This window comes from Cydia fagiglandana, chromosome 12 (assembly GCF_963556715.1).
Source record: "Cydia fagiglandana chromosome 12, ilCydFagi1.1, whole genome shotgun sequence".
NCBI lineage: Eukaryota > Metazoa > Arthropoda > Insecta > Lepidoptera > Tortricidae > Cydia > Cydia fagiglandana.
The window spans coordinates 15,319,214-15,335,439 of NC_085943.1; the positions used below are offsets into that span (position 1 = coordinate 15,319,214).

General features: G+C 36.6%; 1 protein-coding gene across 1 annotated transcript in view; it reads left to right on the top strand.

Annotated features, from left to right (window-relative positions):
* The window catches only part of LOC134669624 (A disintegrin and metalloproteinase with thrombospondin motifs 7), a 128,739-nt gene that overhangs the window by 82,396 nt on the left and 30,117 nt on the right, over positions 1–16,226 (top strand). The window contains exons 5-7 of the mRNA XM_063527282.1: positions 2,083–2,676; positions 2,920–3,087; positions 3,183–3,424. Of these exons, the coding sequence (XP_063383352.1) occupies positions 2,083–2,676; positions 2,920–3,087; positions 3,183–3,424 (1,004 nt within the window). The remainder of the gene's footprint in view (positions 1–2,082; positions 2,677–2,919; positions 3,088–3,182; positions 3,425–16,226) is intronic.

Consider the following 16,226-nt stretch of genomic DNA (forward strand, 5'->3'; position numbering starts at 1 on the left):
TGAAAAACAACATCATGATTAACACTAAATTCGTGTACCTACTTTAATAAATATGTAATCAGGAATTTTCTCGAGTCCGTCTGGGAAATTATAATTCCTGTCCCTACCCTAAATCCATCCTCCACCCCGCCACTGACCCAAGCCCTCAACCCCCCCCCCCCCCCCCCCCCGATCACTCTACCTCACAGCGCATCAACCCCTGATGCATGTACCCCTCGGCCCTGAACCAGCAGCCCTTCAACCACCATTACTCGACCCCTTAATCCCCGACTCCTTAACTCCTAACCCAAACCCCCGATCAGTAGCCTTACCAGCTTACCAAGAGTTTGACATTGATTTATTCGCGAGCGTGTGTGTAACTTACTTTCTTTGCATCTCGCTCGTACTGGCATATTAGTGCGAGCGAGATGCATACAAAGTAAGTTACGAAAATCTTAGCGTCGCTAACTTAGCGAATATGTCAATGTCAAACTCGTGGTAAGGCTACACTTGCACTACATCAAATTGGCGGTGTTCGGAAGCAAATGCTCGAGTTACTTTAGAAAACACCGAAATCACTTTACACGTGCCTTTAAAAACTGAGGAGTTCCCTTAATTCCTCATGGATTCCATCATCAGACCAGAACCAAAAATAATACGGAAACACCTTGGAGGCAACTCCTTCCAAACAAAAAAAGAATTACTCAAATCGGATCACAGGTGCCGGAGTAATCGCTGAACATACTACATTTAAAAAATCATCATCATTATCATCAAAACAATCATCATCATCAGGTCTACTTCATCAAAGTGGTGGTTTTCGGGAGAAAATGCTCGAGTTGCTTAAGAAAACACCCAAATCACCATGCATGTGCCTTTAAAAATTGAGGAGTTCCCTCAATTCCTCATGGATCCCATCATCAAACCAGAACCAAAAATAATACGGAAACACCTTGGAGGCAACTCCTTCCAAACAAAAAAAGAATTACTCAAATCGGATCACAGGTGCCGGAGTAATCGCTGAACATACTACATTTAAAAAATCATCATCATTATCATCAAAACAATCATCATCATCAGGTCTACTTCATCAAAGTGGTGGTTTTCGGGAGAAAATGCTCGAGTTGCTTAAGAAAACACCCAAATCACCATGCATGTGCCTTTAAAAATTGAGGAGTTCCCTCAATTCCTCATGGATCCCATCATCAGAACAGTACCAAATTAAAATGGGACCAACTCGAAGGTAGCTCCTTTCAAACAAAAAAAGAATTATTCAAATCGGACTACGGATGTCGGAGTAATCGGTGAACGTACATAGAAAAAAAAAATAGCCACAACCGAATACAGAACCTCCTCCTTCTATGAAATGGAAGTCGGTTAATAAGTAATTTTCTGTAATAGGTATATATCATTAGGTGGACGCAAATAAAAGCAACAGCTGCTACTAAATTAGTATTGGTGTCGCAATGTACGAGTATGGTGACCGTGACTAATCTTAATATGGTCCATCTAGTAGGTCCATGATCTGTGTTTCCAGTATTCGCGCAAAGCTGCGTCCACTTCGTTATCAATCAATTTATCTACCGTTACCGGCAAACAAGACGCGGATTTGTTGACCCACTGGTTGGCCAACCGGTTTGTTAGTTCGCACTCTCAATGGAGCCATTCAGTGTTGCTTTTCTAGCGTTTGGTTTGAATTTGACGAATTGATTGATGAATGTTTAGTCATAACTATACTTGAGCATATAACGTCGAATAGAAACTACATGTGACGTAACTGGGACTGGACGGCCTGGTGGAGTTTTTAGTGCACGCTCTTAGACATAAATCACATAAATGTATGTTTACATACATAGGCATCTACCAAATTTTTATGATAATGAATTATTTTCTGACTAATATCGATCGCACCCAGCTTTCAAACAACACGCAGCCTCCAAAATTTGATGAGATAGTAAATTTTGCGAATCACACACGAAATAAGTGGTCAGTTGTAACTGGTTACACATAACCAGATTTTATTTGTTTCCGGTGACATCACAACATTTAGAAATAAATAGCTCATTCATTTTATTAGCTGCTATAAATAATATTTCATTACAGGCAGGCCTGTTAAGGACAGAACATGGAGAATACTGGATCGAGCCGTCCAATCAAGTGCCTAGCGACGACTCGACGGGGAGGCCACACGTGATATTCAAACGATCAGCTGTCGACAAAGTCGAAGCTTACCACAGAAAAAAGAGAGCAGCAAACTACAGAACTGACAACAATGAACATTACAAACGATATTACGAAAGGGAATACCAAAAGTTTCATCCTAGGAGAAACACAAACACTAACGTTAGAAGAAACCACGACAGCAAAGAATCAGCGGACAGGCGCTCACGAGAATACGAGAGACTGAAACGATTAGAGAACGCAAGGAAAAATCCTATTGCATTTAGAGCTGAGATGCAAAAAAGAAGAGAGAATAGAATCAACCAATCACTATCAAAGAGTAATTCTATAGAGACCAGCAATAGTAGATCAATGGAGATGCCTTACGTGAGAAACGGACGGAAGAGGATGAATAGGAGACGAGGGGATGGTCAGAAGAAGCATAGGAGGCGTAGGAGGAAAGCGAAGAACTGTGCCACCAGGCAACCGCCGTACACGTGGAACATCACAAGCGCTCGAGAATATGATAGGACGAGGGTAAGGAAAACATAAGGCTTATTTAAAATGAAACTGCGTTTGTAAGAGCTACTGTTATTTCAGCTACAGCTAACGTTCACAAAGCTTCATGGTACTGACCTTTCTTCAGTCTCGAGTTCTTCTTAAATCACTGTAGTAATTATCGCCTGAGAAAGACTTGATCATAAGAATCTATTGGTTACTCGCGGTTAATTACCACCATTATTTCTATAGGGTTAATTCTGATAGTGATTTTCTTTTCAGAACAATTATATTGCTAATCAACGAGCTTCCGGTAACGCGCCGCGGCGACCTCGGTCCGTGAGCAAGCCTCAGCACGTGGAAGTATTGCTGGTCGCCGACAAGTCCATGACGGAGTTCCATCAGGATAACGAATCATTGGAGACCTACTTGCTTACCATTATGAACATGGTAAGTGTGCTTTTGAATGAGTCCAGGGAAAACCAATAAAGTTAGACCTTAGTACGCGATTAAAAGTTTAAGACAATCTTAACTTTTTTTAACAGGTTTCGGACCTTTATAAGGACCGCTCGATCGGCAACCTGATCCAAGTGGTGGTCGTGAAGATTGTAACCCTGCAGAACTCGCGCGACCTTCAGGTGTCAACCAACGCTGACACGACGTTGTCTCTCTTCTGCCACTGGCAGCAGCAGCTGAACCCCGTCAACGACTCGCATCCTCAGCACCATGATGTAGCTATCTTGGTAACCAGGCAGGATATCTGCAGTCTACACAACCAGCCTTGCAAGTAAGTAACCTTTTTTAGACCAGAATACATTAAACACAGGATAGAAAGCCCCATGGAGGCGGGAAAAATATTACGACATATTGTACTACATTATAAACAGGCAGAATACAAGGCGAAGTAAATATTAGGTACTAAGGTGTCGATGTCGCCAAGTGTTCCTTCAATCTTGTCAAGACAAAGACAGAGGCTTAGTGACTATGTATTTCAAACATGTGTCCTATATTTAATGAACAAGACTGCCATTCATTGATTGTCATTTTTGAAGCTTTAGCCGAGATAAAGGTTAATAGATACATTAGATACCTACTAGCCAAGCCCTGCGCTAGTTCGCTAACTTCGTGATATTAAAAAGCTAGCATTTTCTTAAACATTATTTCAAAGTATCGGAAACGAGTAGGAAAATTCAACGAACTCATAATTTTTAGTCTAGCGTTTTTTTTTCAACAAGCTCGCATCGAGGCAAGGTCAATGGCAGAAGGCGTCTGGTATAGAAGTAAATAGAGCTGCCTGAGTAACCGATTCCGAAATAGAACACTTTCGTATGTAAACCCTCGCTAGGGTTGCTAAGTGGCCGATTAGCACCGGTTTTCTTAATGTATTTCGAGAAACTCTTCGTACACTGGATGTAATATGCACTGCGAAATAAGTATAACTTTTTCTTTTCGTTCAACTGTAGTGTGTTTTGTTCATCCATTGATGGGTAGGTGTTAAGTAGTGACTTTTATCGAAATTAAGTTAAAATTAGAACTGTGAGTACTTTATACAAAACTACTTTTAAAAACGGCGTAGGTACCTATTTATATTTGTAAAACAGTGCCGAAACATCTTCACAAAGCAGGTAACTGATCAATGCTCTGTGAATTTTAATTGTGAGGATCTTATCGATGTAGCCTCTTTCCCAGTGCCGAAATGTCGAGAACTCATAAATACAAATATATATAGGTACACGGTAAATACCCCGTTTTCAATAGTAGTTACAATGTATTAAATAGGTACGAGTAAATGTAGGTAACCCAGTTAGCTTGATAAAGGTAGAGGTGCGTTCTGAAAAGTCGAGATAAATTAAAATATTTAAAAATATAGATAATGTGACTAAATGTGTATTCGGGTAATTTCGAAAATTAGGTACCTAGTTTTTTCTTTCGGAATTACCCGAATACACCTTAATATGTATTTATTTATTTCCTTATTTATTTATTTCTTTATTTCAAGGCGAGGTTACAAAATGTAAATTGGATACATGTGTCTTAATATATGCTAAACTTATAGTACTAAATTTACATTTCAATAACTACCAAGCACAACATTCATTAGAAATTATAATATTTAATACTTAACAATTAATTTATGAATCTTAAAATTAAGATGAGATCATGTACTTAACTAGGTATGTGATAATTTTATTACACTGTTTCTAAATCTATTACAACTTAAATGAAAAATGTCAACATCATTACAAATCTTATTGTAAGAAGTGCATATACGAGCCAGGGGACTATGTTGTGAAACATTATTTGAAGCATGTGGAACTAAAAACTGAGTTGGGTTACGGCATGGTTTAGGGTACACCCGGAATTGTATGTTACTAATAAGGTCAGAATCTATTTTATTGTGAATAATTTTATGCAGTAGTAATAATTCGTTAATATGTCTTTGATTTTGTAAACTATTAATTTTGAAATGGTGCAGTCTATTGTTATATGTGGGTAGTTTGTTTTTAAGGCGCAATTTAAATACTAGATGGCGTAAAAATTTTCTTTGAACAGACTCAATGCGATCTATGTGGGTGTTGTAGTGCGGTGACCATACTGCGGAACAGTATTCTAAAGAGCTTCTAATTAGGGTGCGGTAAATTATTAAAATACTTTTGGCATTCTTAAAAGGTTTTATGGTTCTAAAAATAAATCCTAACAGTCTAAATGCTTTTTCGACTATATAGTTGTAGTGAGCTGTAAAGGAGAGTTTTGCGTCGAACCAAACACCGAGGTCTTTTATAACTGAGACACGATTTAGAGATGTATGATCTATGGTGTAGTCGAACACAATTGGGGTTTTGTTTTTAGTAAATGTAATAGCATTGCACTTTTTTACATTTAGTGTCATGTTATTTTCAGAGCACCACTCGTTCAACATAGAAATATCCTTTTGAAGTAATTGACAATCTTGAATACTATTTACTTTAGTGAATATTTTTAGATCATCGGCGTATGCTAATGTGTTACATGTAATGTTATCTAACAAATCATTAATGAATATAAGAAACAAAAGAGGGCCTAGGTTGGATCCCTGTGGTACACCAGAACTAGCCGGGAACGGAGTAGAATAATAGCCACGGACTTTAACGAGTTGTGAGCGATTTCGAAGGTAACATTTTAGCCATCTAAGTAGTGATCCGTGCAGTCCAATGTGTTCGGCTTTAGTGTAAAGAATATTGTGATCTACTTTGTCAAATGCTTTAGCAAAGTCTGTGTAAATGGAATCTATTTGGGTACGAGTATTAAATGCGGAGCTAAGATATTCAGTGTAGCTTATAAGATTAGTGCTAGTTGATCGATTTTGCATAAAACCATGTTGTTTGGGACTGGCTATAAGTTTAAAGTGCGTGTAGATATGTTTATAAACTATACTTTCAAATATTTTTGACAAGCAACAAAGTACACTAATAGGTCTATAGTTTGTGACATCTGACTTATCACCTGCTTTGTGTATGGGAACTATTTTTGCAATCTTCCAATGAGCAGGGAAAACTCCTTCGGAAAGGGATTTGTTAAATAATATTAGTAAGGGTTCAACTATTGCCGACGAACATTGTTTAAAGAATATTGGAGGAATATTATCATTACCAGGACCCTTGTTTATGTCGATGTTTTTTAATTCTGCTTTAATTTCAGATTCTGTAATAATTATAGATGAGATATTGTTATTGGTACCAGGAAATTTAGGGGTATATGTGAAGGTAGTTTTGTTTGCCACACTTTAGCGCGTTTGTGTAAAAATGTCGATAACTCTATAACTAACTCAATAAGATTTCTTGCTTTTTATGTATCTTGCCTCATCTTAAAATGGATACTTATAAGTAGCAAATGTTTTTAGTCGCTGAATTTTCGCATTCCGTTTCGATATCGCTTCAAGTCGAATTTCTATTTTGGGATCGTTCTACGCCTATACCGCGCCTTTATTGCGTAACGTAGATACTACTTTGCAGTGACTCAGTCTAAGATCAATTTGAACATATCTTTAATCACGCAAAATTTGTAAATAAAAAAACACTGAAATAACTAGGGAGAGTGGGAAACAAAGTATTTATTTCGTACCTTTAATATATTGAGACCTATGCAAGAGAATTATTCCAAAATTCGCTGCCGAGCTAAATACAAAGGTTTTTCCAAACAACTCAAGGAAAAACTACAAATAAATCTAGTCCAACGCTTCAGATTAATGTGATAAGAACTTAATATTTACATCAAATAGAATAAAATGATAAAATAAAATAATCAAATTACTAAACACTCTAGAAGATCATAATATGCCATTTTGCACACATCAAGGAAAAGAGTGTGGTGAAAATAAATATTCAATGGAGACATCGTTACAATGTGGTACAATGTCGATGCATTATCAGACACGGCGGAGCCGCATATATTAATGTCTGTCTGAACTGAACGTGTGTGTGGGTTGCTAAGTGTACAGTGAAGTGCCGGCAGAAAACTGTTTTAAGTGTTTAATGAAAAACGGATCAACAGCTCATTAAATATCGAAAAGGGATTTCGCCATAGCAGCTGCGCTGGTTCAGTAACGTAAACAATTACAGTGTACTCTCGCCGTTGCATTTTGACGTTTATTACGAGCGTTTATTTAGTTTAGAGGCCTGCGATTCCGAGTAAGTCGAAATTCAAGAATAGCTGAACAGTTTAGTACCGGGTCATAGAATTGTCGTAAAACGGGGGTTTGAAAGTGTAATATTAGTAGCGGTAAACAAGCATTAGATTTAACAAGTTTTGTGTTCGACCCTAATAGTCTTTGTGTTAAATATGTTTTCGCGTTGGCGCAAGCTTTTAGTAAAGTTTAAGATAAATTTATGTACAACGTGGTGACTTTTTTCGACATATGTTTTCATCGTTTCCCAATGATCTTTACCTAAACACTGGCAATATTCATATATATTTCATTTTAGCCATTTAAATCCCCACACGTGTCTAACTAACTTTAATTAGTTTCTGTATTTGGAACTTTCAGACCTTGCATTGGAAATACATATAATGTATACATTGTTGTACATAACATATATGTGTAAGTACTTCGCTACTGGCGAGCAGAGTAGGCGGCGCCGGCGTCCCACAATTGTTTTAATACAAGTTGTAATACCCACAATGGAATTTTTAGCACCAACATGTTAAAAAGTAAATTTATTTACTTATGTGTGATGTGTAAATGGGCATTACAACATACAAATTAAGACAATGGTTTATGCTTTTTTGCTTTCGAACCGGTTATTTAATCGGGCCCGACAAATTGCTGTTTACGCAATTATCGAATTTTCGCCAATTCCCTGATCGCTAACGACGTCACTGTCGAAAATTAAAAAGGTGTATGTTTAAAAGAAGCTAAATGCCTCTTCTCTTCTTTTTTAAAGAAAAAAAATGCGGAATGAAGTTTTGCAACGATTTAATCCATACAAATATCGTTCTTACTAGCTAGGTAAAAAGAACGAAATTGTAATGACTGTTTTTTGGTATTGACTTCAAAGAGCCGAGAAGTATGGGTGCGCCTGCTTTCATTAATACTCAACAAGAAGAGCCTACCAATTCAGGCACTAAAATGCATAACCAAAAATCAATTTCATTTAAATTTGAATTTTACTGCGTTAAAATTGAGTTTATAATGATTGTGGTACCTTTTATTCTTATGCTTTTATTCTTATGCTTTATTTTTGTGTGTATGATGTAAAGTAAACTAAAACATCCCAATTTAAATTAACATAACCTGTACAAGATTACCCAAGAAACAAGGACATTATTTGCCTGATGATTAGCGCTTCACTGTAGAAATCTTTAATTAAATATTGGAGGTTTGCATACATTTTGCTTTTTAAATTGCTGATGAAGGATTATATTAATGAGTGACCTACTTAAGTAAACCGTAGTTCTTAGCGCATTACAATTTCAAAGATTATGATTTCACATTTGCCGATGTTGACACAAAAACACTTAAGGTGATAGACCATTTTCAACGACAGCAGCAAATTAATGGTAATTCATTTTACTATTGAAATTGACAAGAACACCGACGCATTCGTACTAGTAGTGCAGCTGCGGTCAGAAATGGAATGTTAGTTAGCCTTAAACTGTTAGGTACCTCAGCATCAATAGTCGTGAATGAAGATTACACGTCAAAAGGGTACCTAATAACTTTAGGAAAAGCGATATTGATATCCCACTCAATAAAAATAGATTCTAAAGTGGTAGATAATTTTGAAGCGTTGTTTTAATAGTCACTACACTTCTGACTGTAAAACGCAAACTCAAATCTTTCGTGTTCAACCAATTTGTGCGTACAAAGTACAAACTTATTTCTGCATTGGCTTGCATCACGGTTGCTGGGCGATATATTTGTTTAATTTAACTAAATCTTTCTCTCACCCGTCGGTTTAGTGTAACATATTTGTTTTAACAACATATTTGAGCCGTTAACCCAGTAACTCTCGTCTGACGCTGAGCAGAAGGTAGCTCATATAATTTGCTAAAACGTGTTTATATTACCACAGTGCTGTAATAGTGTTATTATGGTAACTAACATTTTATTATAGTTAGGTATTTACATACTTACAGCACTTCAGTATCTTTATTAGTGATGTGAATCGATATTAATTATTTGCCCAAAACTTGTTGATTTCCTTTCGTAATATATTTCGTTTTTATCTAACCTACCGTTACGTATGAGATTTGTTTCAAGAATCATTAATACCTATACATTTTAATTGTAGTTAAATAGTTTTATATTCCTGTTTATATCCTTTATTAATTTATATTAATAAATAAATCTAAACTTATACATATATATGTATAGGAATAAATTATAAAATTTCAATGTTAGAAATGCTGTTTAAATTATAAAGATAACAAGGTAAGTAAGTAGGTTGTACTGCAGAGGAGTTATCATGATTATGATTTGTGATCAAAATACTTGTTTCTGAATTCGTTAACATTTTGAAACTAAATTAACTAGGTACTACCTACTTCTGATGTAGGTACCTACACACTGCGATGCATTATCACTACACATCGGTAACTCGTGGCATTTAGATAGCACTTAAATATTTATTCTTAATTATTATTTGGGCTAATTAATTAATAATATTAAACAAAGTTAAAAATTAATAAACAACACTAATTCCTATACGAGTCGAGAAAAAGAAACCACTAAAAAAAGGAATTAATTAAAGTAATATTTTAAGTGCTACCTAAATGCCACGAGTTACCGATGTGTAGTGATGAAGATGAAAGACCTAAGATGTTATCACTTATCACATCATCTGTTAGTTATAGAGATGTGAAAGTTATGGAAAAATTCCTAACAGTTAGAAATGTTCGCAGATATATCTAGAAAATTTCATGGAAAACCATATTTTTTGAACTCCATAAAAAATATGACAAGTTTTCAAATTTCTCCCTTGTCTAAATTTCGACACATCAGTAGTTAGTCAGTTACCATGTGTGGAAAAGTGTTAACTATAAAAACCACAAAACAAATGTCGATGAATGACACAGCCGTCCACATAAGGGTCACACTCGTAATAAATATTAACTCGATGTTAATTACAATATTTTTACACACCGATCACGTATCGTTTCAAAAAAGCCGCTTAATAAGAAAACTCAGCGTTCAATAAACGGTACATACAACTACCCTAAAAAGAAAGAACCTATCTTATTCGATCGGCAATGTAGTTATGACATTATTTTTCGATACAGAACCCAAATGCTGTCAGAAGCCGCATTCGACTCTATTTTTCGACAACTATAATATTAAAATTGCTAATCGTGTGACATTTCGATCTCACGGTTTTACACGTTATGTTTAGGTACTTTATCATTTTGTAATTTTCTTGCATTTTGTACATTCTCAACACAGAAATGACCATAAGGTTGCCATGTCAGAATTTGTGAGGTGAAGTCTCGAATACTGCTGCAAAAGTCGGCAATCAAAGACAATGAGTATAACGGTGTAAGGTCTGCAGGCGGTAGCCCTACTCTCCTACTCAATCCAAAAAGGTATTAAGTAAATACGGACTTCATAGCTCTTTAATGCCTTTTCTTTCAAATCGTATCGCAAGACTGCCAAACTTTCTTTACACGCTGCCGTACATTTATTGTTTCACTAATAAGGTTTCAATTTCCTTGATTCGTGTACGAATTACGTTGGCGCATTATGCTTCGAACCGCATAAAAAGGCAATCATCAATATGTAAACATGTATCCATATTGATGATTACAGTTAAACTTTTGTAAGATGCTGTGATAACAGAATACGGATGCATTCACATATTTTGGTAAAAGGGGGTTAAAAATACACAAATTATAAATATAAATTAAAACATTTATAAGAAATCTAAATAGGTATTGATATAGTTAGGTACCTACCTAAAACACAGAATAAATATAGTACTAAATAGGTACAGAAGACTCACTCTCTAACAAAACGCGTCTGTTACGATCAGCACAGATATGGCCGCTAGATGGCGACAGCGCCACGCGCGGCTTATGGCTTTCCCCAAAATTGGGGTCGAACGGATGTACTTTTAGCTACCTGTAGCAAAGCGACGAAATCGCGGAGTGAGCCACGCCTGCCTAAAATAAATGGAGACATACAACGTACAAAATTTTCAAAGTGGTTGAGCACCCCTTTGTAGTTGAGATAAAGTTACAAAACTTGGTGTACATTATCAACATAATAAGTGTAACCAAATAAGGGGGTGGCGCTTCTTCTAGCTAGAGTTTGATTTTTTCTCATACAAACGTGAACCAGCCTTTAGTACGTAAGTAGGACGGCCTGTATGCATTAGTGAGACATTTTGCCTTGTTGCCCCAAATGGATTTTCTTACAAAAAACATATTTTATGCAATAATATATTCTGCATTCTGCAATAACATATTATAAACAAGTAAGAAGCTTGATTTTTTTTCTGAAAATTAAAAACTATTAAGTGCACGTAACATCCAAATTTCAAAGCAATCGAACCACTAGTTTAGCTACAAAAAAATAAAAACGTTTTTTTTTAAGTCAAAACTTCTTTAGCGGCGCTATGCACTTTTTGAGGTGGGGAAAAAATGATAAACTCGAGACAGCGTAAGGCGTAACGCGTAAGGCGTCTCTCCTCTCTTCCTACCGCGCGGCAAAAATGTATGCCTGAGCCTGCGGTTTCATTTAGGCGGCGCAGGGCGCTTGCTTGATGTGTGACGGACAATGTCATTGTTTTTTTATTTAAATGCCATCTAGTGAGATTCCCTCAAACTGGTATTAATATACCTAGCTGTAGTACCAGTAGTACGTACTTACAGTGATGTGCTTAGGGGTTTCAAGTAATGCGACGATACAACGCTAGATGGCGTTAACCTCAATTACACATAGTGCTGCAGACATTTTGCACTATATATTATTAATATTTTGAGTTACAATGTCGTTGAGTTTTCACTTCTGCCGGCACTCCCGGAGTGCAACCCGTTGTTTTTTTTTATTTTTTTGCCAACGGGATTGTAGGTTTGAAATTTGGTAAAACGATTAATTCTTACGTTACCCCGACTACCTATAAGCCGCGCCGCAGCCAGGCCGTCTCGCGGTTTATCGTTATGCAATGTGCAGTTTCGATACCGATGCCAACCGTTGCTGATAAAATACCGCATGTTGGACTTATCAATATCACTTTTGTACTTTATTTTTAGTGGTGTGTAATACAATCGATAAACACCGTAATCTGAGACGTAATCAGAACCAACATGACATGAGGGATTGATTTCGATGGTCAAAAAAGTTTGTGTCAAATCACGTAAAATACATTTGGGTAACTACCTTAGTTAATAATCTCTTTAAATATAGATTATGCTAAGTATTTAGACCTCAGACTGCTGGTGCGCTGAGGGTAAGTCTTTCCTCCGGAAGCTGGGTCTTCGCCAGCTGCTTGAAAGGGGACTTGACCCCCGCTCCGGATTGACTCCACTTTGTCCATCGCAATTCGCAATATAACGCGGCAACGCGGGCAGTCGGGGGCGGCCCGGGACGGGTTTCAGTAGGTAACTAGAAGCACTTTAAAATACTTTGGCAACGCTCACCCTACTGTTACGCTTATTAAGACATATTGCGTACTGTTGATATAGTAGAACGTGCTTCTAGCTTATTAGATATTAGCGATTTCCATATTTACCCCGCATTCGAAGTTATCCCCAAGCACCTTACATAGTAGAGGCGTTGACTTGATGAAAGGACCACCACTAAAGGGGTCACATTGACAGGCGCCTCTAGGAGCGACATACCGGGTGTGGCCTGTAATATGAGCAAACAATTTAACTGTAGGCTGTACTCCTCATACTGATCAACATTTGTTCAGCGACTTTTAAAAATAACTTGTGGTTTGATTTTTAATTTAATACACTTTAAAGTTTATTCTAAGACGCAATGTATTGCGAATTTTGTTATGTTTAAGGCGTAACAAGCAACGTCAATCACAATGATATGGCGTGGCGATGGGGTCCATTGAAGATAATATTTATTTTGTGTGAAAAATAGGGAGTCTAAATACTTCATAATTTTTAAAAGTTGTTGAACAAAGGTGTCACTGTTTGAGGAGTACAATCTATGTTTGAATTATTTGCTCGTGTTACAGGCCACACCCGGTATATGTTTACTTTGCACTGTAAGAGCTCACTTACAGCTCAGTAAATGTACTTAGTTAAAATAAAATAAATCAATGGAGATCCAATGTAAAATTTGACTGCTGCATGTTTGCTTGCTCATACGATTGAAAGGATTACCGTAACATATTATAGTTTTTTCTTTACGAAAATGCCTTAAATGGACTCGTAAAGACTCATTAAAAAAATTAAAAAATTGTATAAAACGTCCTTGCTACTGATTTCTTGTCAGATATTTGCAACATTTGTTATCGTGGTAGTGATGTTTTAAAGATAGGTACTAATAGATAATGTAAATCAGATATGTACACATTGATATGAGTAACCTATGCTACATTATCAAGGTTAGTTTAGAATACGAAATTTGGTATTTATGTACCTACAGTACCTGTATCACAAAGCTTCCACACAAGTGTTTCTTTGTGTAAAATTGTTTCTTAATTATTTATTTATTTTTACCCTACTTGGCCTTAAATAGTCTCACGACTAGCCCAATGCTGAGTTTAACGCTCTACGTGTAGTAGGAATTTTGTCGTTTTTATCTTTGATAGCTTAGCACCTCGGAAAAGCGCTCTAAGCTTTCAAGTTCTGTAATTATATTCACGCAATTTTCCATTTCAAATCGGCAAGATTCTAAATAAGCTGAATAAATTCATGGGCCTACCGCACTTGCTCTCTCTCAACTAAATCCAGTATTTATGTTTTGCATACAATTTGTAATCGATCGAAACTTATAAATATTTATAGGGCGTTTTTAACGGTTTATGTTGGTAGCTTTCTCCTGTTTCAAGTCGCCGCTCCCGCGAAGCTCTTTACAATAAGCTTTATGTGCTTAAAATATACCACCCACAAACTTACATTAGCATTCGACTAAGTCTTTAAATGCGAGTGCAGAGATTTAAGTCAGTGAGGTCGTCTTAAGCAGTGTATTGATTGATTTATGAGTAGGTATCAGGAAATAGCAAATAAACTGTGCAAGTCAATGTGCCGCGTCTGATCATTGGCGACTATACAATCATACACGAAGCGGATCAAAATAGCTAAAAATAAAGATAGTTTATTATTCAAGTAGGCATATTAGAATGCGCAAACATCAAATAAAGCTATACCGGCTCCAACCCTACACCTCTGCCTCGAGAAGATTTAAGTCCCCCCTCAATTGGAGGAGGGTATCCCAATATGAGCTAGCTATACATATTATACTAATGTCTGGTGGACAAATCTGTCAATGTATGGCGGGAATTAGGCCTGATTCTCTGATGCGAGGCATAATTATGTATCAGATGGACGCGTGTGTTGAATACCATTGGGTTACATTCTGTAAAAAAAAATCCTTAAAAATGATCTCGTCTGTACTCCAGCCTCAATACTCATATTCTTCGCTTTATTATCCAGGGCTATAACCGCGAAAATCGAAGTTCGCAAATTGCGGGGATTTTTCTCTGTCTCTCTAATTACGCCTTCATTGGAGTAAAAGAGAAAGATCCCCGCAATTTGCGAATTTCGGTTTTCGCGGTAGCCGCTCAGTATCCGTATGAACGGCCAAATAATTTATTGGACATGTAATTAATTTAATTCGCGCCTAATAGCGGCTTGCGCTCACTTCGATTAAGTCGCTGTAATAAATCAAAGTTCACGCTTCACCGCTTTTGAAGGACCACACGTGAGCTCGTAACAAAGAGCCCTTTGGGATAAAAATGTCATATGTGCTTTGAAAAACTGTGTACCTGGTGTCAGATGCAGAAGGAGTAACCTAGAAATTTCATTAGCGTTTAAAAAAAAAAGGGCAATCTTACACAAATTGATTAAGCCCTTCTAAAGCTATGAAGCTCAAGAAGCTTTGTGTCGTTGCTACTCGGACAACAATTTATATAATATCAAATACTTAAATAGGTAGGTACATAAAAAACACCCATAACTAAGGAACAAATACATAAACGAACATATAAGGTTTGAGTGATGCTACAAATTTACTGTTTTGGACTTTCCGTTTCTCCAAATTTCATATTTCTAATATTTTCGACTGGAAGTAGGCACCTTCGTACCTAAAGGTTTTCTGTGTGAAATCTCCGGACGTATCTTTTGATTACCTACAACGACTTAAAAGTTTGATTTCCCTATTAAAAGTTCTCACTATTCATTACTACTTGAAAACATGATAAATTATAACACTTGAAGGGATAAGCGGATAAATAAGTTATCCTTCCTTACTAAGGTTCGAAACCCTAAAAACAGACATAACAGATCCAACCTTAAACAATACATATGCAACAAAAAACTAATAAGTTATGGATACGAGTTTCCGCCTCCTTTGTAATGATTCAAAGAATTTTCCTTACAATTGTATTGTTGGCGCCAGGCGGGCATAGTTTAAAATAAACCGGCTGAAGAATTCCGCCGTGAACTTACCATTTTATGATGATGCGTACGTTCAACTTATTGCCGTTACAGATTTATGTTTTGGCGTGCTAGCAATTTTTTACAATTCGCGAAAGTGCTCTATAGTTTTTACCACGAATACAGGCTGTATTTTCTCGCTGGGACCTTTATTTATTTATCAAATAAGTAACACAGCATTACAGTAATTAATGCAAGTATAACATCTCTGGAGTAGCAAGCTTTCTATTTACAAAATGAATGTTTCCTATATTTCCGATTTTTTCTTGAAATTCCCGAGAACTTTTCGAACATTTTGGCAACTATCTGCAACTTGTGCTCTGCAGCTATGAACTCATAGACCTATTCAGTATTCATTTCAATTCAATTTTCAACTGAACTGCACTCACAACGTACATAAATCGCGACTTTACGCGTTTAATTCAATATTATTCAAATTAAACATGACATAAACCTCCTTTTTGCACTTTACCCAGCGTCGGGCGTAATGGCACCCGTTG